Genomic DNA, 25,565 nt, shown 5'->3' on the forward strand with positions numbered 1-25,565 from the left:
TCTGGTGTCAGGTGGGATGTTCTGAGGTAGAAAGGGATAGATACGGTGTGTGAGATGATGATGTGGTCGACTACAGCAGGGCATGCTGGGAGTGGTAGTTTAGTCTGCTCCTCCCAGCATGCTCACATTTTCCCGGGATTTTGCAGAGTGAGGTGGGTATTGCTGCACAATGCTGTGACTGAGGACATACTTCCTCTGCTGTGTGCCAGGACTTGCTTCATTCTGCCTCTATAGATGTATACATTGCCTCTGCCTGCTACGACATGATAACTGCTTGGCTAGCCGCCCCCACCCAAAAATAGAGAAAAACTGCAGCTTTGACTAAAGTTGGATAATGCCTTTACTATAGGTGTAGGTCATTTGTGTGCTGCCTGAAAAACTCCCACAGATGGCATCATCCTGTCCAGCCTTGTTGCTAGGTTGTTGCTAAGACATTCCTATCTGTTACTGCTCACCCCCATCATCACAGGAGCAGGCTCTCAAGCACGCACACGTGTGGTCTGCTATCGCCTCCATTGCAGAGCTTAGAACTACTGTGAGAGAGGAGAGAGTGTGTGTGTGTGGGGGGGTTTTGAATTGCACACGTGAGGGGAATGTCTAGCCTTTTTCTCAACCAGGGTGCCTTGAGGTTTCTTCAGGGGTGCCTTAGCAAAATGTCTACAAATTGCCCAAAACTTGTATACAAGCCAGCAGGTGGAACAAGCCTGCCTTTTAGTTACTCATAGCCACAGTTGTGCAACTATACGACCTTATAGCCACCGCCATCCTGACAACCAATGACATCAGTTGATAAGAAGAATGTTGGTTGCCTGCACAGCATCCTAGTTTGACCCTCCCCTCTCCATCAGTGCTGGGGTCATATTAGCTCAGTGATGGATAAAAACTGAGGGAGACGAGAAACACTGGAATACTAGTCAGTACCATTGTGCTTTGGAAGAATAAATCACCTATAGCAGGGCTTGAAATTTCCACTCACCTGCTCGCCAATGGCGAGTGGAAATTATGGTGGGGGCGAGTGTGTCCCCCAGGGCCGTCTTGCTGAGCAGGCTTGGAGCTCAGGCCGGCTCTGTCATTGGCACTGGGAGCCGTCAGACTGCTCAATAGCTGAGCACAGTGAAAGCAAAGGCAGGAGTGGGTGCTGTGCTCTCTGCCTCCCCCTAGAGTGCAGTACCCGGATCTGTGAGTGAACAACGAAGTACTGCAAATTTTTTTGGGGGGATGGTGGTGGTGTGTACGTGTGTGTGTATCTGTAAATGTGTCTGTATGTGCCTGTGTGTGTACATGTGTCTCTGTGCGTGTGTGTACATGTTTCTGTGTGTGTATGTACGGGTGTGTGTGTGTACAGGTGTCTCTGTGTATGTCTGTTGGTGGCAAGTAACCCCAAGGCCTGGCTAGTAGCTCAAGACTTGACATTTTAAGCCCTGACCTTTAGCATTGGGTGTCTTACGTGTGAGGATGTTGCTGCAATATATAAAATTATTAGAATAGTTTTTCACAATTTAGAATGGGGTGCCTCAGGACTGTCCATAATTTTAAAGGGTGCCTTGGCTAAAAAAAGGTTGAGAAATACTGCTCTAGGCAACATCCTAGTTACATAGTGAATCTGGTTGAAAAGGCACAAGTCCATCCAGTTCCACCAACAGAGATTAAAAAAAAAATAGAAAACCTCCAGATACACAGTTGATCCAGAGGAAGGCAAAAAAAGAAATGCATGATCCAGTTTGCTCCAGTGGGGGGAAAAAATTCTGATTGCCTCTTGGGGGATCAGGAGGGAAAAAAAATCCTTCCAGTTCCCCCAAGAGGCAATCTGTTATTCCCTGGATAAACTTTACCTATAAATATTAGTATCCAGTTATGTTCTGTGTATCTAGGAAAGAATCCAGGCCTTTTTTAAAATCATCTACTGAGCTGGCCAGAACCAACTCTTCAAAGAGTCTATTTTACATTTTCACAGCTCTCACTGTAAAGAAGCCTTTCCTTATTTGGAGATTAAATCTCTTTTCCTCCAGACGTAGAGAGGGCCCCCCCTTGTCCTCTGTGATCACCTTAAGGTGAATTTCTCTACACTGAGTTCACTATATGGACCACTTATGTATTTATACATTGTGTTCACATACCCCCTTACCCTAGGTTCACACCAAATCACTTGAAGTAGGGCGATTTCAAAGCCGCAGGTCAGTGAGACTTCAGCTGCAACTTGCCTGACATCTGTGCAACTTCATGCGCATATCTTTATGCAAGTCGCACCTGCCGAAAATAAAAAAAATTGCCGAAAATAGTGCAGGAACTACTTTCAAAATCAGTGTGACTGCTGCGGATTTGAGCAGTTCCATTGCCAGCAATAGTGTGCGATTTGTCGTGATCTGGAACGGTCAAATTTCATGACAAGCCACACCTGTGTGAACCAGGGCTCAATCAACAAGGCAGAATGATGTAATCTATGGGAAGTTTTGTAAATATTCTACACCTACAGCAAGCACATTATTTAATGTATAGCTAAAGGCAAAATGTTTTTTTTTTTTTTTTTTTTTTTTAGCTTTGGATCGAGTGGAGTTGGATTATTATTATACAGGATTTATATAGCACCAATAGTTTACTCAGCGCTTTACAATATAATGGGAGACAATACAGCAACAATACAGTTCAATACAAGAGAGTTAGGAGGGCCTCATCCTGGGAGCTTACAATCTAGGATTTTTTATTGCTACCTCTGCCTCTGTTATGGAGATTTACCCTCTCTATTTTTCCTAGTTATAATTGTCATTGAAAGTAAAAGAAAATCCCAAATTTTGGGTTGTCTCCAGAAAAGTAATAGATGTTAAATCTTCCAATGGGGACACTAGTTCTGGTGAACTGGGGACCCCAGGGGATTCCTTTATAGGATAAGTTCACCTTTCGTAACATATTACATGTTGCACCCATATTCTGGACCTTCCCCCCGCTATGACTGCTAGCGGCGGATCTTCTCCTCCCAGCTAGCTGTCACAATTTAAAAAAACCGTGGCTGTGCGGGGCTCTGCCTGCCCGGCCGTGTAATTTACTCCTGGTGTTCTGCCTTAGTGGCTGTCGGCATGTAGTTCTCAATTAACTACCACAGTGTTGTAAAGCACCGTGGTAGTTCATTGAATCTTGCTGTCAGTATATCTGCTTGCCTGTACATCCCGTATATGGGCAAGCAGATATACTGACAGGTCTGCAGGAGTCCTGCATGGCACCAGTGATCTGCTTTAGAGGCTCCAGAAACAAAAAAAAAATAATAAATGCACATTTGTACCTGCAAAAAATGTGCATTTATTATTTTTTTTAAAAAGGTGAACTTACCCTTTAATTTGCAGGGATTTCCTCTCACTTTCTGTTTAGCTGTGAGACAAGTCAAGAGAAATCTCCCCAATAGGACACAGATTGTAAAAAAAACTGACAGGGTTTATAACCCTCCCTTACTTTTCATCTAAAATTAGAAAAAAGTTGTGCCTATAGCTCTGCTTTAATTTTTTGTCAGAGTTACTCAGTTTGTTTGTATATACGGGCACCCAGAATATGCATTCGGTAGTGATGAACTAAGACTGGCCATAGGCGATTCAAAGACTGCACGTTCTGTCGATCACTTGTTTTAAAACAAAAACAAAAAAAATAACAGAGTGTTGGATTGGGCATTTTGATTGCAGCATGAAAATCGTGTATTGCAGTTGGCACACTAATGATTCGTAAAATGAACGGTTCGATGATCAACAAGAATTTTCGTTCAGTTTTTGATTTGTCTATGGCTTGCTTAACCCTTCAAAGTGACATGAAAGTGGAACTAAATCCATCAATTTAGCTGTTCTCCAAAACGGTTACATTTAAGTTGTGCCATTACTGATATCTTTTTACAGTTATTACTGTGCCTGTGTTAACTCTCAACTGAGCTGTCAAGCCAGTAAACGACTGGTGTCATAACTGATCACATGTGCACGCCATGGTGACTGCAGATCAAACAGAGGCTGAAATGACAGCTTCTTTGGCCATAAAGGAGCGGAAGGTTTAGTTTTACTTTATTAACCACTTGCCGCCCAGCCACCGCATATAAACGGTGGCAGGGCGGCACTCGTAGGCAAAAGCACGTTTTAAAACGGCTGCCTTCAAAACAGGTAGGGGGCACGCGCCCGCCCTAACCTGTCCCGCAGGTGTCAACAGCGAGCGTCAGCCGAGAGGTCACGGCCGGTTTTTAACGGCCGTTTTCCCGCGATTGACGGTGATCGCTGACACAGAGCAGGGCTGCATTGTTTACACACAGCCCTGTTCTGTGTCAGTTCTCTGACAGCTTGTGAGAAGCTGCAGAGTTTCTCTCCCTCGATCAGCTCCACCCTCCCTCCCCCCCCTTCCCTCCAGTACACACCCCGCCCCCTAGTAAAGCACTCCCCTTACACTGCAAATTCTAAAAATGTTAACCCCTTCCTCCCCAGTGACATTAGTACAGTTTCAGTGTCTTTTTTTCACTGATCACTGTATTGGTGTCACTGGGGATGTCAGTGACCCCAAGTCAGTTCCCCCCCAGCGGCAAAATGTCCGCCGCAGTCCTGCCATAAGTCGCTGGTCGCCGCCATATGTCGCTGATTGCCGCCAAAAGTCGCTGATCGGCGCCATTATTAGTATAAATAAAAATTAAAAATTCCAGTATCTTTCCCGCCATTTGTAAACGCTATAACTTTCACGTAAGCCAATTAATTTACACGTATTGGGATTTTTTTTAGCAAAGACATGTCGCAGAATGCATTTTGGCAGAAATTTATGACTAAATTTGATTTTTGCATTTTTTTTACTGGACATGTTTTATAGCAAAAAGTCCAAAATATTGTTTTTTTTTCCTCAAAATTGTCAGGCTTTTTTTTTTATTGCGCAAAAAATAAAAACCGCACAGGCGATCAAATACCACTGAAAGAAATCTCAATTTGTGGGGAAAAAAAGGATGTAAATTTCATTTATGTATCGTATTGCATGACCGCGCAATTGTCCGTTAAACTAGCGCAGCGCTGTATAGCAGAAAAATGGCGTAAATTGCAGTATCTATACCAGTGATGGCGAACCTTTTTGAGCCCGAGTGCCCAAACTGCAACACAAAACCAACTTTTTTATTTCAAAGTGCCAACACTGGAATTAATCACTTGCCTACCGGGCACTTCTACCCCCTTCCTGCCCAGGACAATTTTCAGCTTTCAGTGCTGTTGCACTTAACAAAGACAATTGTGCGGTCATGCAACACTGTAACCATATGCAATTTTTATCATTTTTTCACACAAATAGAGCTTTTTTTGGTGGTATTTAATCACCACTGGGTGTTTTATTTTTTGCACTATAAATAAAAAAAGAGCAAAAAATTAAAAACATAAAAGGTTTCCTTTGCTTCTATTCTAAAATTTTGCAAACAGGTAATATTTCTTCTTTGATGTGCGTTGGTGAGGCTGCACTGATAGGCAGCACTGATGGGCATTGATGAGGCGGCACAGATAGGTAGCACTGATGAGGCGGCACTGGTGAGCATTGATGAGGAGGCTCTGATGATGCACTGATATGCAGGAAATGATGGGCACTGATAAGCGGCACTGACAGACGGCACTGACCGGCGGCACTGCTGGGCATCATTGATGGGTGGCACTGATGGGCAGCACTAATGAGGTGTCACAGATAGGTGGCACTGATAGGCGACACTGATAATGGGTACTGATAGACAGCACTGATAGGTGGCACTGACTGACATCACTGCTGGGCACTGACTGGCACAACCGCTGGGCACTGACTGGTGGCACTGACTGGCAGCACTGCTGGGCTGCACTGATGGGCACTGGTGGGTGGCACTGGTGGGCACAGGTGGGCGGCACAGGTGGGCACTGGTGGGTGCATTGCTGGGCACAGGTGGGCGCACTGCTGGGCATAGGTGGGTGCATTGCTGGGCACAGGTGGGCGCATTGCTGGGCACAAGTGGGCGGAACTTGTGTGTGGCACAGGTGGGCACCGATCATCAGGGCACTGATGATCAGTGACCCTGATGATCGGTGCCGATCCCCGCTCTGACAACTGCCGGTTTTCGGCAGTACTTTCCTCACGATCTGACAGCGTGAGGAAAGTGCAGCCGAGAACCGGCATTTGCATTTCCCGGTGATCAGCGTGTCATTGGACACGGCTGATCACGTGGTAAAAGGCCGCTGTGATTGGCCTTTTACCATGTCACGTGATCAGCTGTGTCCACAGGACACAGCGATCACGGAGATCGCCCGGTGCGCAGGAGAGCGCGTTCTCTTCCTCTTCCTCTTCCTCTCTTCCTCCTGGCATGCCCACTGAGATGGCTCTGCGTGCCATAGGTTCGCCATCACTGATCTATACCATAGTTTGTAGACGCTATAACTTCCACACAAAGCAATCAATATACACTTATTGGGATTTTTTTTACCAAAAACATGGAGCAGAATACATTTTGGCCTAAATTTATAACCAACTTTGAGTTTACTATATATTTTTTATAGCTGAAAGTAAAAAATATTGTTTTTCTTCAAAATTTTTGGCCTTTTTTTGTTTATAGCGTGAAAAATAAAAAGCGCACAGGTGATCAAATTACACTGAAAGAAAGCTCTATTTGTGTGAAAAAAGGACGTACATTTCGTTTGGGTGCAGCATTGCATGACCGCGCAATTATCAGTTGAATTAGTTAAGCGCCGAGTAGCAAAAAGAGGCCTGGTCATTAAGGGGGGTAAATCCTCTGGAGCTCAAGTGGTTAAAGTGGTACTTTAGTCAGAATGTCCTGCTTGATCACTTCAGGCTGGCCCCTCTTGCAGGTATAGATATGTAAAACATTAAAAGTATGTGCCTATACTCTTTAAAATCCAGTAACACACTATCTCACCCTGCTCTGCGCATGCTCAGTTGCTGTCTATTTTTAAGCATTGTTAGGTACTGCTGTATTTGTAGAGGATGACTTGCTGACAGCCTTAAAGCAGAAATAAACTCTGCTATCCTTTACAGCCAAGGAAGCTGCTTCTGTTTGATCTCCAGCTGTCAAACCAGCCATTTGATGGTTTGACAGTTTGATTGAGCACACAAGCAAATGTGACAGTTAGCAATCCAGGCTTTCCAGGAATGCAACTGTCTTTTGAAACTGTTAAATCAATAGGTTTAGTTCCACTTTATGATGTACGGCTGTTTTGGGGCTTGGACTTCAGCAAAATGGCAGCTTCCAGCAATAAGACATAAGGGAAATTCTTCAGGCTTTTACAGCACACACTAATTTTACTTGCATAATTATTAGTATGGAATGTATGTTCCTTGCTAAAGAACATTATTTTTTAGTTGTTATGGCTAAAGTTCCACTTTAAGTGATATCCTTATTCTCCAAAGATTATCCATACACAACAACTAAACTTACAACTACTTAAAGCGGAGTTCCAGCTTTAAAAAAAAAAGTCAGCAGCTACAAAAACTGTAGCTGCTGACTTTTAAAATACAGACACTTACCTGTCACTCGGTCCAGCATTGTCCTCACCACGGATGGTTTCATGGGCTGTCTTCTCTCCCCGGTGCTGGCATCTTCAGTGTGGGCACCCGGCTGTGATAGCTTGTGGCTTCTTAGTCGGGAGCCCATTTCGCATGCGCAAAAAGCGCTGTGATTTGTGAATGGTCCCGTAGTCTCCTGGGACCTGTCACGTGTCCCAGAAGACAACGGGGAGAGGGGGGGGGGGGGGGATAAACTTCTGCTACCGATTGCCTAGGCGATTGCAGTGGGAGTGGGCACCTGTCAAATTTGGGTACCCGCTCCCCAAAGGTACCAATCCTTAATGGGGAGCGGAGGACAAAGGCTTAAAGCAGAACTTCCCATTTTGGGTGGAGCTTCGCTTTAAAGTGATTTTAAAGGTAAAAATACAATGCATGGTATACTTACCTGCCCTGTAGACTGGTTTTGGACAGAGCAGTCCCAATCCTCCTCTTCTGGGGTTCCTTGCTCGCACTCCTGGCTTCTCCCCCCTACTGCTGGCTATGGAGGCACTCGTGCAGGCTTAATTCCGAGCCGCGTTGTGTGTCTATTGACGGACACAGGGTGTCTCGGCCCCACCCCCTCATCATTGGCTGTGATTGACAGCAGCAGTAGCCATTGGCTTCTGCTGTAGCCTCCATGGCCTGTGAAGAGAGAGAGCGGCTGCTGTCAGTCACAGAGCTGGATCAAGATCAGGCTCATGGAAGGAGGGGGGGGCTGCACACAAAATGTTTTTTTTCTACCTTAATGTATAGATATTCTTACTGTGTTTTTCTGCCTTCTTGTAAAGTTCTTTATTTGGTCCAAACGTCTCCTTTTCCCCCTCACTTCCATTTGTTTGGAAGGAGCAGTGCAAATTACTTGTGGTTATGTACAGTGCTCTATTCAGACCACAAATCCCATAGTCTACAGTCCATCTCAGGAGTGAGCAAGAGAGGGTGGCTTCTTCTTACATACAGTGGGACCATGGAGAATGAAAGTAACCACCCTCTAAGGAAATCAGATCATAGCAGAAAAAAATGAAAAGTCCCCTCCCTGGACTTGAGATTGCTTGCTCTTCTAGGCATGCATGGTATTTACAGTATATAAAGGCTTCCATTGCCTATGCACACTATTTTTTTTTTCAGTAGAGCTTCCTTAACATCATCCACTTTGATGAATAATTTCTTTCCGATCTACTGGGACCTTTGGATGATTTATACCGTCTGCGGTATTGAATAATTCAGTTATATATTGTAAAAGCAAAGCAATACGGGCAATTTCTTTTTCAGGCCTCCTTGTAAAAACTATTTCAGGTACTGCTATGCCTTCATTGATCCTGTAACCGCAGTTCTTATTCTCTGACTAATCCCAGCACAAAGAAGTTGGCTTTTTTTTTGCATCTTTATTTTATAGTTTGTGAGATTTATTACATTATGCAATCTCTGGATCAGTTCATTTTTCTCTATGGTCATTGATTTTCTATGTCTATATAATGAATGCACTTGTTTAATTCTATATTGAGTGGTTGTGTTCTCTCTGTGTTTGTTTGGGCTTTCCACAGGTGCTCCAGATTCTTCCTACAACCCAAAACATATTGGTACATTAACTGGATTTTATGTATAATCAGCCCTAAATGTATATGCCTCAGGGTGGATTTGATTTAAATCAAACTGATTTAAATCACTAGTCAGTAAGGCTTGATTTAAATCCTAGTTTTCTACATAAAGACTAATTCTTGCTGGTATAACTTTAATATGCAAGTAGATGAAGATTTTTAGAATAACAACTTTTCATATTAGTTTTTTTATCCCCAATTTAATAGGTTAATCATTCATATTTGGACAACTTTTCTGTTGTACTTAGGAAGGAGAAAAATAATCATTACCTTAATAATAACAATTTAAATAGATTTATTCAACTGAAACAATAACATTCCAGCATATGTTATTTGCTTAAACAAACATCCATGTTTGGTAACTAATTTGGCTAAACAAAATATATATATTTTAAGAAACTTAGACTGTCAGCCCCTTCCTCCTCACACTTAGTTTCACCTTCTTCTTGTGCAGATCTATTCCACTCCAAACAATCAGAAAAATATTGTTTCTATTCTATTCACTGAACTTCTTGAAACTTAGCACTGAAGGGGTTGATTCTGTATTCATAGGTTTGTAGAAGTTAGGATTAAGGTCTTTTTCTTAACTCTGTTCATGTTATAACATTTTTGCTGTGAAGAAGAGGCATGTGATCTCCGCTGAGTCAAATTCAGTTTTGAGAACTGCAAAAGTATACCGAGCATCTGTGATAATATCTTGTAGGCAGAGAAACTGCCCAATAATCTTACAAAAACCTCTGGAAGAGCATGACATTGTGAATGGATTCATGGAATTTATTTACCAAAACAATTAAACCTATACAGCCTTATTCTACAAAATTAAAAAACTAATCTTTATTTCATGATGGAATAACCTTTGGATGGTAATAAATTTTCCTCAAAAAGCATTTTATTTAAAAAAATCCGATTTAAATAAAAAAAATCAGATTTTTTTTATTTTTTTTAAAAAAAACATTGATTTTTATCCACCCTGATATGCCTAGTGCATTACCATAAAAAATGTTTAATAAGGAATAAAGTAGGTGTTGTACTCACATACGGCAATAAAGTCAAGGCATGTCATAAAAGAACAGCTGGGTCAACACTGTGCTGAGTAGCAGTCCGCAATAGGGAGTGTAGACATCCAATAGGCTGACGCGTTTCGAGGACTTGCCTCTTCCTCAGAGGCTCTGAGCATTTGTGTTTGCTGATTCTAAATGTATATGTCTGTGTGACTCTGGTAGAGGCATTAGCTTAGGTTTTCAGACAGTTTTCAGACCACCTTAAAGTGGTAGTAAACTCATTTTTTATACTTTTACCTACAGGTAAGCTAATGATAAAGCTTACCTGTAGGTAAAATGAATATCTCCTAAATGTGCACTGTTTAGGAGATATTCTAGTGAGCGGCAGCCAGTGACATCACCAGTGCATGCGCTCTGAAGGAACGGCATACACATTCCGTTCCTTCGGAGCTGTGTACCAAGGCCGTAGCTCCTGCGCGCATGCACGGGAGTGACGTCAGTGCTGCTTCGGCCATTCAAATGGCTGCAGCCCGAGAACCCGGAAGGAAGACTGGGTGAAGATGGAAGCCTCTGCAGCGGTGACAGCGTGCCGCTGGAGATCTTCATTCTCAGGTAAGTCTTTCATAATGTGCTAGTATTTTTTTTAGGTTCACTACTACTTTAAGTGGCCTGTAACACCCTCTCTCAAAAAAAAACCCCAAAACCTTCTTAATATTTTTTATAATCTCTGTGTGCTTTTGTACTTTTATTTAACTACTTCACAACCACGCTATAGCCAAAAGATGGCTACAGCGCGGTTGTCCAGTTCTGGGAGGGCGTCATATGACGTCCTTCCAGAACAGACCCCCAGTGGCGCACACCCATCGCTGTCCATGATCTCTGTCCTATGGACACAGCTGATCACATGATGAGGTAAAAGGCCAATCACAGTGGCCTTTTACCACGTGATCAGCTGTGTCCAATGACACAGCAGATCACCAAGTAAATACAGTTGCTGGTTATCGGCAGCACTTTCCTCACGCAGTCATAGCATGAGGAAAGTACTGCCGATAACCAGCAAATGTTACAGAAGGTATCTGCACTGATGATGAGGGCACTCATCAGTGTCCTGATCATCAGTGCCCAGCAGCGTCACCCATCAGTGCCGCCCAGCAGTTGGACCCATCAGTGCCTACATGTGCCACCTCATCACTGCCCATCAGTGCTGCCTATCAGTGCAGCCTCATCAACGCACATCCGTGAAGGAGACAAAGTACCCGCAAAATTTTCTAATAGAAACAAAGAAAAACTTTTTTCTTAAAATGTTTTATTTATTTTTTTTTTCTTTATAGTGCAAAAAATAAAAAACCCAGTGGCGATTAAATACCACCAAAAGAAAACTCTACTTGTGTGAAAAAAAATGATTAAAATGTCATGTGGGTACAATGGTGCATGACCGCACAATTATCATTCAAAGTGCAACAGCATTGAAAGCTGAAAATTGGCCTGAGCAGGAAGGGGGTATAAATGCCCGGTAGACAAGTTGTTAAAGAGTTTAAACTTTGTAGCAAATTCCTATATTTTGTTGCTGAGAAGAAATAGCTGTTTCACCATGTCCTTCACAGACTGAATCTGAATGGGGAGACTGGATTTATTATAATCACCTGGAGCACTCGCAGTGTCTAATAAGAAAAGCTGCAGTGTTAGCATCCTTTTAGAAGTATTTCACTCTTAGGGAATACCTTGCCAAAGCTAAAATTCTTATCTTAGGTGGTACCTAAAATTTAACTAGTTTACTTGTATCTTAGTGCAGACTTCTGGGAAATCGATGAGCCAATCACTCAAGCAGGAATTGACATTTCTGGGGTCCTCCTGAATGCCACATTAAATTGAATTTTACAGAGAACTACAGAGGCCTCAGATTGAAAAGAGAAGTTAATTTTTAATAACCTCAAATTGCAATATGGCTTGTGTAAAAATTGTATGTACTATAGTTTTTTATTTGCTATATTTTTTCCGGTGGCAGTGTTTCCGGTTCTGGTTTGCGGTGGCAGTATAGGATTTTACACACATGCCACAAGCCGACTGTTGGCTTTCTAATGAAAGCTATCTTACAGCTATACAACTGCCTGATCGCTTTCTGTGACCCCTGATATGTGTGACCTCCACCTACGTGACTCCCCTACAATGCTCCACTGCTTCACTTGCGGGCCCCCCCTAGCTAGAATGAACCCAGAAGCTTTGTGTAAAACACCTACGCCAGTTTCTGTTGCCACTGAATGAGCTATTGCATGTAGACAGACATGATTACCTGTGGGATCCAGCAGTCTCCCATTGCTTTCAATGGAGCTGCTTCCTGAAGCTCGGGTTCTCGCATTTAATCATTGTTTGGCCCATTCGCAGCTGTGAATGTGTCCTAAAGTGAAGGGAAATCTGAGATTTTGGAGTTGTCGCTAGAACAGGGGCAGAGGGGAAATTTCCAAATGGGGATATGTGTTCGGGTGCAATTTCCCCCTATTTACTGTTGTTTCTTCAGGACCAGAATGGAAGCATGTAAAATGCGACAGAGGTTCTAACTCTTCTCAGGTCTTTGTAAAACTCTTTTTCATGCCTATACCACAGACACACATACATCAGGGTCAATTCTGGCTTTTAGTCTAATTTTTAGGCCTGCCCTTTCAATGATAACTGTTTTTTTTTGTGCTGCACACTTTTCCATTCTCATGTATTATATAAAAAAATTACTGTATGTGATATGTAAAGGAAAAATTACAGACTGCTACATGCTTACTTTTATTTATGTATTTTTTTTTTTTGCAGGCGAGAGTTTATTCCATCTTGTTTTTGCAGTCACTTGAAGAGTTGAAAAATGAGTTCATCTGGGGGGTCTCTGTAAGTAAATGGATAAGACCATTTCTACCTAAAATGTAAATTGTATCAAAATTTGAGCAAAAAATTTTTTTTTTCACCAGGTTCCACATTCTTATCCCAATTGGATACTAATTTCATGGGTCTGAGGTGATGGTAAATATAGGGGTGTATTTACTAACTTTATTGTACAGCACAGCACACAGGCTGGATATTCACAATGGGTTATAGACTGCTACCTTCAGGTGACTGGACACTGGCATACCTCCTTATCCCTGGCATATCTATCCGTACCCCACTCCGTGAGACCTCTGTTTTTTGCTAGTTTCCTTAGGTATGGAATCTATTTCCTCATGAAGCTTCTGTACTTAACCAGTTTATTTTTAACTTCAATCAATTCTTTGATCAACTCTTCTACTATAACAATAGAAGCTGTGCAACCTCGGTGATGCCTTGGGAACCAGATCTCATGCTGTAGGGATGGCCTGTAATGTTGCTTTGGGCACGGGATCCTGCTTGTGCGCTTATCTTGGCACTGAGTAATTAGTTGCAGGACAGGTTACTGCAAGGCAAACAAGGCATTTGCCTAAGGTGGCATTTTTCAGGAGGGTGGCGGTGCCCCCCCTCTGGAAGAAGGGACACATGTGGCATAGGGACCAGGTGGGATCAACACCAGGCTGCTTGACGGTTTATGCAGAGCCCGAATCTCATTTCTGGGGATGTTCTTGTTGAAGGTTCTCTCGACTCGGCAGGGCTTGCGTGGTCTGTTGGTCGGTGTCAGACTCTCGTTTAGGAGGGTGGTGTAGGTGGAAGACAGACAATATTTTGTGTTGCCTAGGGCAGCACAAAACCTAAATACACCAGTGCTGCAGGATGATGCTATATAGGTCTAGAGCATTGGTCCATTCAGTTTCTAGAACCAGAAAACACCTCTCCCCCAGAGGGGTTTTCTGGAATGGACAGGATATGCACGCTGTGTAATGGAAAGGTAAAATGGTTTCATTCTGTTATCAGAACGTTACTGTAGCCTTACAAGCAGGTATGAGACTTGATAACTTTACAGCTTGCAAAATATTTATTAATGTCCCCTAAATAGTATTCATTTTTACCCTAAAGCTATCATGGAATCTTGAATGTTTTTGAATGTATTCACTTATGATGTGTAAACGTTCAAACCTGGCAGTTAAGATTCCACCATTCAGAGCTTAGTTTCAGGTGGATGACTGGGTGTTACCTCACACAGGTCACACTATTACTGCCACTTCTGCCCAGATCCCTTATATGGTACTCAAGCACTTCTGCTGCTCTTTTGCCACAAGGGCTTCACTACAGGATGGTTGACACCTGGATTGCTGTATATACTTCTCCAGACTCGCGTGTTTCTTTTCTGCACCCTACTTGGTAATATTGCATTGACAAATTGGTTTCTCCAAGAACTGTGGAGAAAAAATGGAAAAAGGAATTAGCTAAAAAAAAATACTGTTTATGTAATAGACCTTGCCGTCTCAGGCTTAAATAAACATCTAACTGTGCCTATAGAAGATGTTGTTTCATCTAAGGATTCTGCAGACAGAAAATGTCAGAGTATCTTAAAGGCTGTCTTTACTCTTGTAGGTCCAGCCCTGCAGCCAGCTATTGCTGCAATTTCTTTTTGTCAAACCACAGTTATGACAGTGGACATTGAACAATTAACAAGATCCTTTTGTTTCTATACTAAACTCTGGTTGGACTACAAATACTTAAAGTGGTTCTAAAGGCTCACATTTTTTTTTTCCTTCATGCATTGTATGCATAAAGGTAAAAAACCTTCTGTCTGCAGCTTGCCCCCAGCCCCCTCTAAAACTTACCTGTTCCCCATCCTGATCCAACGATGCCCTGAAGAGTCTTGGTTCTCCAGGGACTCACTCCTGCTTGGCTGAGGCATTGGGAGTCATTGGCTCTCGCTGCTGTCAGTCACAGCCAGGAAGCCAATCAGGGGAGGAAGGGGCGGGGCCAGGTTGTGGCTCTGTGTGTGAATGAACGCAGAACCACAGCTTGGGAGTGCACCTGCTCGGGAGCCCTCATAGCAAGCTGCTTGCTATGGGGGTACCTGACAAGAGGAAGGGGTCAGGAGCACTGGCGTGGGACCTGAGAAGAGGAGGATCTGGGCTGCTCTGTGCAAAATCACTGCACAGAGCAGGTAAGAATGACATGTTTGTTATTTAAAAAAAAAAGTCTCTAGTATCACTTTAAGTCTTTTGTGATGCCCTAGAACAAGTTATGAAACAAATTTCCAAAATGGTTCTAAATTCTGTCTATATGTGCTGAACCTTATGGCTGAAAGCTTGCTCAGCAAAAGCTGCCTGTAAAAGATGCCTCACTCGTATGCCCTTTGAAAGAGAATGTCTGTCTCTTTTGGCGATATACTTGACAAGTTCATAAAAGATGACACAGGAAGAAAGGTTCTTTATTTTACAGCAAAAGGCTATAAAACCTCCCTCTCAGGGGATCCTACCTCCTCAAAACACAGAGCACCCCATTGCTCCCCTTAGACTTCATCTTCAAAGCCAAAATGCAGCCATTCCTTTTGGCTCAAGACTTGGAACACAAAGCCCACCAAATCAACTCTAAATCCATGTTCACACTGAAGGGTTACCCACACTCCTAAGAGTGGGAGGACATCTGTTAGAGTTTGCACTCCTCTGGGTCACAGACATCTCAGACTCTTGGCTTCAATCTGTTGTTTCAAAGGATGCAAAATAGAGTTTCAAACTGCCCTCTCAAACCATCTAAAATCTCCCCAAGGACAAATTTTCAGACTACCCTAAACCATCTCTTGTCTAGGGAGCAGTTGTTGTAGTCCCCTCTAGAACACAGGTTGAAGGGATTCTATTCAAATCTGTTCATGGTACCAAAACCCAACAGGTGTATTCGTCCTATCCATGACCTAAAATTCCTAAGTAAGTACCTTGTGTCCCCAAGTTTCACATGGAATTTGCAAGATTTGTTATTGCCTCCCTGAAACAAGGGGAATACTTGGCATCAGAGACATAGGATAATTAACTACATATTACCATTTAGCAACTGCATCAGTGCTTTCTGCACTTTGTAGTAGGAGACAAACACTTCCAATTTGCCACACTGCCGTTATGCCCAGAGGGGTAGATTTACTAAAACTGTAAACTGTATTTTTTTTACATAAAGTTGTAATTTACTAAAATTTCTAACACACAGAGTAGGCACCCTTAAACACATTGGTGAGGATTTACTAAAAGTGATACACTTAGAGTCTTATGCAGTTGTGCATGGTAGCCAATCAGCTTCTAACCTCAGCTTGTTCAATTAAGCTTTGGCAATAAAGCCTGGAAGCTGATTTGTTTCTATTTTTCACTCTTCAGCTTTAGTAAATGCCAGAATATTCACAGAGGTGCCTACTCTTCGACTCACCCTCTTAAGAACTCAGGGCATCCAAGTTACAGGGTACCTAGATGACCTTCTGGAGGATTTATCTCCCTGCAAACATCCGTTCAGATTCTTCAGGCTTTTGGTTGGGTAATCAGATTCTTCAGGCTTTTGGTTGGGTAATCAGTTTTCAAAAGTCTGTCCTTCACCTGAAATACTTGAATGTTATTCTAGACATGACCCAGGCAAAAGTTTTTCTTCCAGCAAGCAAACTAACTTCTCTAAGATCTTGTGATCGGACCTTAAGATTCAAAAGACATCCCTTAGTTGGATTCTTCGTGAGAGTCTTGGGTCTCATGTTTGCCTTATGTGAGACTTTTGCCTTTGCTCACTTCCACTCAAGGTCTCTCCAACACAACATTCTGTTGGCCTGGGATAAAAAAAACTCCATCTCTCAACTTCCCTGTGTTACTTTCCAGTCAAGAAAGGAATCTAGCTTGCTAGATTTCCAATGGGAAAGTCAACATTTTGGATAGTGGATTTCCTCAGTCATCATCTCCTTGACTAAGGAGAATGATCTGTTCATCCTGACATCTTCATCTTCTTGTATCAGAAATGAGGGACTCCAGATTTGGACATCCTGGTTTGCAGGTTCAACAACGCCTGCTTGTGGCCAGGACCAGACGTCTTCTAGACCTGGCATTGGATGCTCTGGTAATTTCCATGACTCAGTTCAGGTCAACATATGCCTTCCCTATAGTGCAGATTCTTCCTTGATTGTTCTACAAAATAGAGGATGAGAAGAAATCAGCAATTCTCATTGCACCAAACTGACCCTGCCCTGCGGTAACCACCTTTTGTATTTACTAGAGAACTCACCTTGCATGATCTCTCTTGCAGAGTGGCCTTCTTGCTGGCTCTCATTTGATTTACATGTAAATTCCTGTATCTTGGACTAAAGTTTAGGACATTTGACACCCTCTTCTCTGTTCCCGTTCTCCTGCACACAGAGTGGGTTAAGAGTATAAGGGTACCCCCAAGGGGGAGAAGGGGGGGGGGGGGGGTGACCGGAAATATACCATGGTCTATGAATATTCAGCTCTTGTCCTATACTGTATTCCCAAGATATGGAATTTTACAAAAAGTCAAAATTCCTTTTTTTTCATATGACAAATCGGCTTTTTTTGTTAAATTGGATAATAAAAATAAACACACATTGTCAATGTCCTGTGTTATTTGTTTATCTGTAGGCACTATTTCATCAAGACTTAATGTGTGCCTGTTCAAATATGTTGAAAAAGTCAGCAGTAGCCTTAGAGTGTACTTCTTTTTTCACATGATTGTACGTACGTTCACAGGTGTGCACACTATATATATCTTTTGATAAAAGTTATAGATTCCCTTTAAGCTGCAGGCTCTCTCTATTTTATTATAATGCTATTCTCCTTATGAACGTGTTGTATCATGTGTGAAAAAGCTCTTTTGCTAATGTCGCATTCACGTGTGTTATATAAGGACAATGCAGTCCTTTGTATTATCAAAAACTAACCCTGAATTGCCAGAACCACTGTGAATTAAAATGTCACTCATCTCCTGCCCGAAGTTGACACCATTCTTGAGGGAGGTAAAGAGGGTCTCCCAAAAATTCACAGATTAAGTCCTCCCTGAGGACACCTAGTTCTTCCTTTTACATATCTTGATGATAGCAACTATCATCTAGTCCAGCCTTTCTCAACCAGGGTGCCTTAAGGTTTCTTCAGGGGTGCCTTGGCAAAATGTCTACAAATTGCCCAAAACTTGTATACAAGCCAACGGTTGCAACAAGCCTGCCTTTAAGTTATACAAATCACAGATTTTCATTGTGCACCATTACGACCTTCTAGCCACCGGCATCCTGACAACCAAAGGCCTCATCAGTTGATAGGGAGGATGTCGGTTACCTGCACAGAATACTTGTTTAACTCTCCCCTGCCCCTCTCCGTCAGTACTGGGGTCACATTAGCTGACAGAGAAAAACTGAGGGAGAAGAGAAACAATGGAATGCTAGTCAGCACCAGCGTGCAAAGGTGTATTTGCTTTGGAAGAATAATGTTGGGTGTCCTACTGTGTGGATGTTGCTGCGTTATATAAAACTATTATAATAGTTTGTTACATTTTAGAATGGAGTGCCTCAAGACTGTCCATAATTTCAGAGGGTGCCTTGACATTGTCCATGATTTTAAAGGATGCCTTGAGGAACCACTGATCTAGTCAATGCTGCTAAATGTGGAAAGATCCACACCCGCCTGCTTTGTCTCTGTGGGTCTCCAAATTTGAAGAAATGAATCACATGGAAGTCATATTCTTCTCCTCTCATGATCAACATCAGGCCTACACAAAAATGTTCCATTGAAATGCCTTTAAATACTCTGATGAAGGAAATGCTTTACTTGGGGTCCACTTATGAGCCATGCCATATCCCATCGTGAATGCTTGGTAAACTCCCACTCAAGACGCCCACTCTCCTGTCTCCCCCCTTTTATTTCAACCCCTCCCCCCCATTTTTGTTACATAAAAAAAAAACAAAAAAAAAACACATTTGTTTCCTTCTTACGATCCATACAACCCAGCCATCCTGGAGAACTTTATCACCACATAGTACTTGGTTATATTCTCCACTTAGATCTATTGTTGATTTAAGTGTTCATTGCATATTGTGTGAATCAGTACCTGTAATTCTTTTCTCCCTTTTCCATGATTTTACTTTTTATTCTCACTGAATGGACATGTTCACCGTCTTATGATACTGTCTATTCCTGTATCACGCACTTAATGGCTGGATTCTTTTATTAAACAAAGAATATAAAATGTCACCTTTATTCCTTCTCTATAGAGATGATGAAGACACATTTAAGATCCTGGTGGCGACTGACATCCACCTGGGCTACATGGAGAAAGACGCAATACGAGGGAACGACACTTTTGTGACTTTTGATGAGATCCTGCGACTGGCGAGAGATAATGAGGTAACCGTGGAGTAATTCTGTATAATGGCTTCTCATATGAAAGGGACTACCGGAGAAGAGCCAGGTCTTATCCATTGTTAGTCGTCTTTTTCTACCTCCCATTTCAGTGTCATTTTCCTCAAATTGAGGACCCTTTCTGGAAGTAACAGCAGGGTCTTGATGCTGCAGCTGCACAAGTGCCCATTACATAGTTGACTGTTATTACATGAATAATAGGATTTAATGCACAGTGAGGTGCTGTAAGTGATAATGACACAAACCTCTTACCTAACACTCTAGTCCTTGCTTCTGACTGTTTTGTACAATGAAAAGGAGAAAAGCAATATTTTGATTATATACTGCTTTTTTTGTTTGTGTAATATGTACATTGTCTGCTGCCCATGTGTAAAGATCAAATATCTTAAAGCCTCACTCCAGGCAGACTCCCCCCACACACACTGCAAGGGTTAAATGCTGCAAGGGTAAGTCTAGTTTATTCCCATATCTGTGCATCTGGTTCCCTGAAGCCTCTTTTTTAAGGCTCTCCGGCTAGCTGTCATATCAAGTACAATGCAGTAACAATAATCCTGCATCATAGAGAAGAGTCCTGGCAGGCATTGTGTGGAGCAATTCTCAAAGATCATAGAAGAGACTCCTAATTAGGGTTTCCTGTCATTTGTGAACAGCATACAGCACCTGCTGTTTGTTCACATTAGTAGACTGGCAGGATGCCATGTTTATGCTGTCAGAGACAGTAAGGGGAGATGGGCTGTGATTTCAGTGCCTCCACTGTGCACTGTGAAGATGTATTTATCCACAGGACCTGCAGTTTGTGGCCAGGGGTGGCTTGTTAAAGCTCTATTACTAATTGCTAAGAATATGCAAACAGAATTCTAGAAAGCATCACTAGAGGGGTTTCCAGCAGGTGGAAGAAGGTTCTGATTCCCCTATATAGATCCTCATGTATACCTCATTTAGAATACTGTGTCCAGTTCTGGAGACCTCACTTACAAAAAGATATTGATAAGACAGAATGAGTTCAGAGACTGATAACAAAAATGGTGAAAGGTCTGGGGGATAAAACTTATCAAGAGTGACTTCAGGAACTTATTGTGTACAGTCTAGAGCAGGATTATTCTGACCCTAAACAAAGGGCCAATTTACTGTACTTCAGACATTAGGGAGGCCAGACTGTGGCTATTGGGGAGTAGAAAAAGTACCGATGTCAGTGGGAATAGACAATGCCCCATCTTTGGTGTCATTGGGAGGAATTGTGCCTCATTGTTGGTGTCATTGGGAAGAATTATGCCCCATCCTTGGTGTCAGTGGGGGGAATTATGCCCCATCGTTGGTGACATCAGTAGGAATTGTGCCCCTTCACTGGTGTCAGTGGCAGGAATTGTGCCCCATCGTTTGTGTCATTTGGAGGAAATTTGGCTCATTGTTGGGATCAGTGGATGAAATAGTGCCCCTTGAGCCAGATAAAAGCAAGCAAAGGCACATTGTTTGGAGACCACTGGTTTAGAGGAAGGGAAGGAAAAGGGGAGAGGTGGCAGGGAGACATGACTGAAACCCTTTAATGCATAAAAGGAATGAATAAGGTTCAAGAGGGTAGTATTTTCAATATGAATCCAAGATGAAGAACACGGGGAAAAACACAGATCTATATCCAGACAAAAAGGTTAACAAAAAAAAAGTATAACTTATAGGAAAAAAAAAAGGATAAATTATAAGAAAAAAAAAAAGACAGACTTGATAGACCCGGGGTCTTTTTTCTGCTGTCGCTTTTCTATCTACATAGAACCCTTTCCCACCTGCCCCAGCGGTTTCTTTTTTTTAAAGTTTGAAATGCCAGGGTGATGGAAAAGATTGGCCGATCATGTGACCACTGTGATTGGCTGTCACATGATCGGGAGCTGGTCCCGTGGGCTACCGATAGTTAGCGGGTACCAAAAGTTGTCTTAACCACTTGCCTACCGGGCACTTATACCCCCTTCTTTACCAGGCCAATTTTCAGCTTTCAGCGCTGTCGCACTTTGAATGACAATTGCGCGGTCCTGCAAGATTGTAACCATATGAAATTTTTATCATTTTTTCCTCACAAATAGAGCTTTCTTTTGGTGGTACTTAACCTCCCTGGCGGTATGATTATTTTAGATTTTTGGTGCTGAAAGCGGTACCATTTTTTTGCATGGAAATATGTATTTTTTTTATTGTAGGCTGTAATTTTTAGGAAAAACTCACTGAAATCTGACCGAACAAGAGTCTAGTAAACATCCCGGGTATGATAAAATTTGAAACACAAAATCATAAATTATAATTTAATAAATAATCATAAAAATAATATAAAAATAATAAAAAATTTAATTCAATAATATAATCAAACCAAAAACACTGAAATGTGAAATAGAGCGCCAAGTTCGCACATTGCTGAGCTCAGTCGCAAAATCGTTTTCAGTTTCTGATGACGAATTTCCCCCACGAATCATCACTCAATTCTGTAAGTGGTTCTGATTTACTATCGCTGTTCTCTAGCTGATCTAAACTGCTTTTGACCTAAAGGGACACTTTTGGGACGCCATGGACATTTCTCAGTTTCCAGGCAGAAAGAACAGACAAAATGCAGGCAGGGCACAGGACAAAGCATTAGGGACAATATGTATGTGAAATAGGTTGAAACAGCAATGTTTTACTGTGTAAAATGAAAAAAAAAAAATATGACATTTTTTTAAATTTTTAAATTTCCCGCCGCCGGCGCCCGTACGTCCCGACATCACAGGGACAGGACACAGAAGCCGGATGCCGGCATCGGCCGGAGGAGATGGCCGGGGACGCTGCAGGGGACACATCGTGGGAGCGCAGGGTAAGGTAAGTGAAGAACACATGCCGGAGCAGCGCCGCATGGTATTCCCGAGTGTAGCTCGGGGTTACCGCTTTTGGTACTGAAATGTTACCCCGAGCTACACTCGGGAATACCGCCAGGGAGGTTAATCACCGCTGGGCACTTTACTTTTTGCGCTATAAACAAAAAAATTGCAAAAAATATGAAAAAAAAAATAAAGTTTTTCTTTCTATTATAAACTTTTTCAAACAGGTAATTTTTCTCCTTCACTCATGTGCGTTGATGAGGCAGCACTGATGGGCACTGATAGGCGGCACTGATGGGAACTGATAGGCAGCACTGATGGGAACTGATAGGCAGCACTGATGGGAACTGATAGGCAGCACTGATGGGAACTGATAGGCAGCACTGATGGGAACTGATAGGCAGCACTGATGGGAACTGATAGGCAGCACTGATGGGAACTGATAGGCAGCACTGATGGGAACTGATAGGCAGCACTGATAGACAGCACTGATAGGTGGCACTGACTGGCATCACTGCTGGGCAATGACTGACTGGCACAACTGCTGGGCACTGACTGGCACAACTGCTGGGCACTGACTGGCACAACCGCTGGGCACTGACTGGCAGCACTGCTGGGCTGCACTGATGGGCACTGGTGGGTGGCACTGGGCACTGGTGGGCACAGGTGGGTGGCACTGGGCACTGGTGGGCACAGGTGGGTGGCACTGGTGGGCACATATGGGTGGGCACAGGTGGGTGGCACTGCTTGGCACAGGTAGGTGGCACTTCTGAGCATAGGTGTGTGGCACTGCTGGGAGCACAGTGGGTGCACTGCTGGGCACAGGTGGGCGCACTGCTAGGCATAGGTGGGTGCACTGCTGGGCACAGGTGGGCGGAACTGGTGGGTGGCACTGCTGGGCACCGATCATCAGGGCACTGATCAACAGTGCCCTGATGATCGGTGCCGATCCCTGCTCTGACAACTGCCGGTTCTCGGCAGCACTCTCCTCACGCTTTGACAGCGTGAGGAAAGTGCAGCCGAGAACCGGCAATTGCATTTCCCAGTGATCAGCATGTCATTGGACACGGCTGATCACGTGGTAAAAGGCCGCTGTGATTGGCCTTTTACCACATCACATGATCAGCTGTGTCCGTAGGACACAGCGATCACGGAGATCGCCTGGTGCGCACCCCCGGGGGCGTGCAAGAGAGTGCGTTCTGCGAGGACGTCATATGACGCCCTCCCAGAACTGGCCAGCCGCAGTGTAGCCGTCATTCGGCTATCTGCAGTCGGCAGGTGATTAAGTGCTCTGTGCTAGGTGCTGCCCAGCATATGTGCGTTAACACCCACGCTTTTGCCGCTGTATAAATGTGTGTTAAGTAGTTGCAAACAGATGAATATCCATTGTCTGGACACAGATGCACTTTAACCAATTGCCGACCCTCTTACAGTAAATGTACTACAAGTAGGTGGCAGGTGCAGTCATAGCAGCGTACATGAACATGAGCAGCTTTCTTCTGGGTCTGGGGCTCCCGTGTGCGCACCCCCTGCAAATCCGTGCTGTGATTGGACACAGCATGAGTTTGTCAGCTGGTTTCAGCCAATGATTTTGCTTAAAACCTGCTGATCGGCTGTGACCAATCACAGCACAGAATTCTGTGTACACAGAACATGATCTGGCTGTGTCTTCTCTCTGAAAAGCAGGGAGTTAAAGTTGCGCATATTACTCATTGTTAAGCATTTAACCCCTTGATGTTAAGCCCTTCCCAGCCAGTGTCATTAATACAGTATTATATCTGATCACTGTATTAGAGTCTCTAGCGATGTTAGTGTCAATGAGTTATCGTTGCTCCCAGCCAGTGTCTGCTAGCGCCAGATTGCCTTCCACACTATCACGGTCCCACTATAAGTCACTAATCACCACCATTATCAGCATAGCATTTATAGCTGTGAAAATTTCCAGTATATATACCATTGTTTGTAGACGCTATAACTTTCACACAAACCAATTAATATACATTTATTAGGATTTGTAGCAGAACACATTTTGGCCTACATTTATGAAGAAATTAGATTTTTAGTTTTTTTTTTTTTTATTGAAGAAATTAGAAAATATTGTTTTTTTATTTAATGTTTGGTCTTTTTTTTCATTTATATAATTTATGTAATAAAATTATAAACCCAGTGGTGATCAAATACCACCAAAAGAAAGCTCTATTTGTGTGGAAAAAATTGATATAAATTTAATTGAGTACATTGTTGCTTGACCACGCAATTTTTGGCTAAATTAATATAGTGCTGAATACCAAAAAATGCTGTGGCCGTGAAGGGGATAAAACCTTCTGGAGGTCAAATGGTTAAGGGCTCATTTATTATTATTATTATAATACAGGATTTATATAGCGCCAACAGTTTGCTCAGCGCTTTACAATATAACGGGAGACAATACAGTAACAATACAGTTCAATACAAGAGGGTTAGGAGCTTACAACCTAAGAGGGAGGGGCTAGTGGTACAAAAGGTAGTAACTGTGGGGGATGGACTGGTAGGAAGAGTAGCAGATTCCATTATTGGCTGAGGGCAGGATCGGCTTCCCCGAAGAGAGGGGTTTTCAGAGATTGCTTAAAAGTGAGCAGAGTAGGTGATAGTCTGATAAATAGGGGTAGAGTGTTCCAGAAGATGGGTAAAGTCCTGGAGACAAGCATGGGAGGAGGAGACAAGGGAACTAGAGAGCAGGAGGTCATGCGAGGAGCGGAGAGTACGGTTTTGGTGATTTTTGGAGACAAGATCGGTGATGTAATTTGGGGCAGGGTTATAAATGGCTTTATATGTTATTGTTAATGTTTTGAATTTTATACGTTGGGCAATGGGAAGCCAGTGGAGGGATTGGCAGAGAGGGGTGGCTGATACAGAACGGTTAGGTGGATGAGTCTGGCAGCAACATTCATGACAGACTGAAGATGGGATAGCCTGCGATGAGGTAGGCCAATGAGGAGGGAGTTACAATAGTCAAGGCGAGATATAACAAGGGAGTGAATAAGTTGCTTAGTGGTTTCCGAGGTTAAGAACGGCAGTATCTTGGAAATGTTGCGGAGGTGAAGTCTACAAGATTTTGACAGCAATTGGATTTGGGGCTGAAAGGACAGATGGGAGTCTAGGATTACACCTAGCACCCTGGCATGAGGGGAGGGACTGATGGTTGTATTTTGGATCTTGATGGAGAAGTCAGGGGAGGGGGCACGGGCTGGAGGGAATACTAAGAGCTCAGTTTTGGAAATATTGAGTTTGAGGAAGTGGAGTGACATCCATGCCAATATGTCACTTAGTAGGTTAGTAATATGAGAGGAGACTGAAGGGGTGAGCTGAGGAGTAGAAAGATAGATGTGTGTGTCATCAGCATAGAGATGG

At 43.0% G+C, this 25,565-nt stretch overlaps 1 protein-coding gene across 1 annotated transcript in view; it reads left to right on the plus strand.

Moving 5' to 3' along the window:
- The first annotated feature begins 122 nt into the window (after nucleotides 1-122).
- Nucleotides 123-25,565, plus strand: part of MRE11 (MRE11 double strand break repair nuclease) — a 434,841-nt gene continuing 409,398 nt past the window's right edge. The window contains exons 1-3 of the mRNA XM_089655629.1: nucleotides 123-152; nucleotides 12,896-12,967; nucleotides 19,197-19,329. Coding sequence (XP_089511755.1) covers nucleotides 12,945-12,967; nucleotides 19,197-19,329 — 156 coding nt within the window. The 5' untranslated portion in view covers nucleotides 123-152; nucleotides 12,896-12,944. The remainder of the gene's footprint in view (nucleotides 153-12,895; nucleotides 12,968-19,196; nucleotides 19,330-25,565) is intronic.

This window comes from Staurois parvus, unplaced genomic scaffold, assembly GCF_062004578.1.
Source record: "Staurois parvus isolate SC_StPar_1 unplaced genomic scaffold, SC_StPar_1.0 ptg000858l, whole genome shotgun sequence".
Lineage (NCBI taxonomy): Eukaryota > Metazoa > Chordata > Amphibia > Anura > Ranidae > Staurois > Staurois parvus.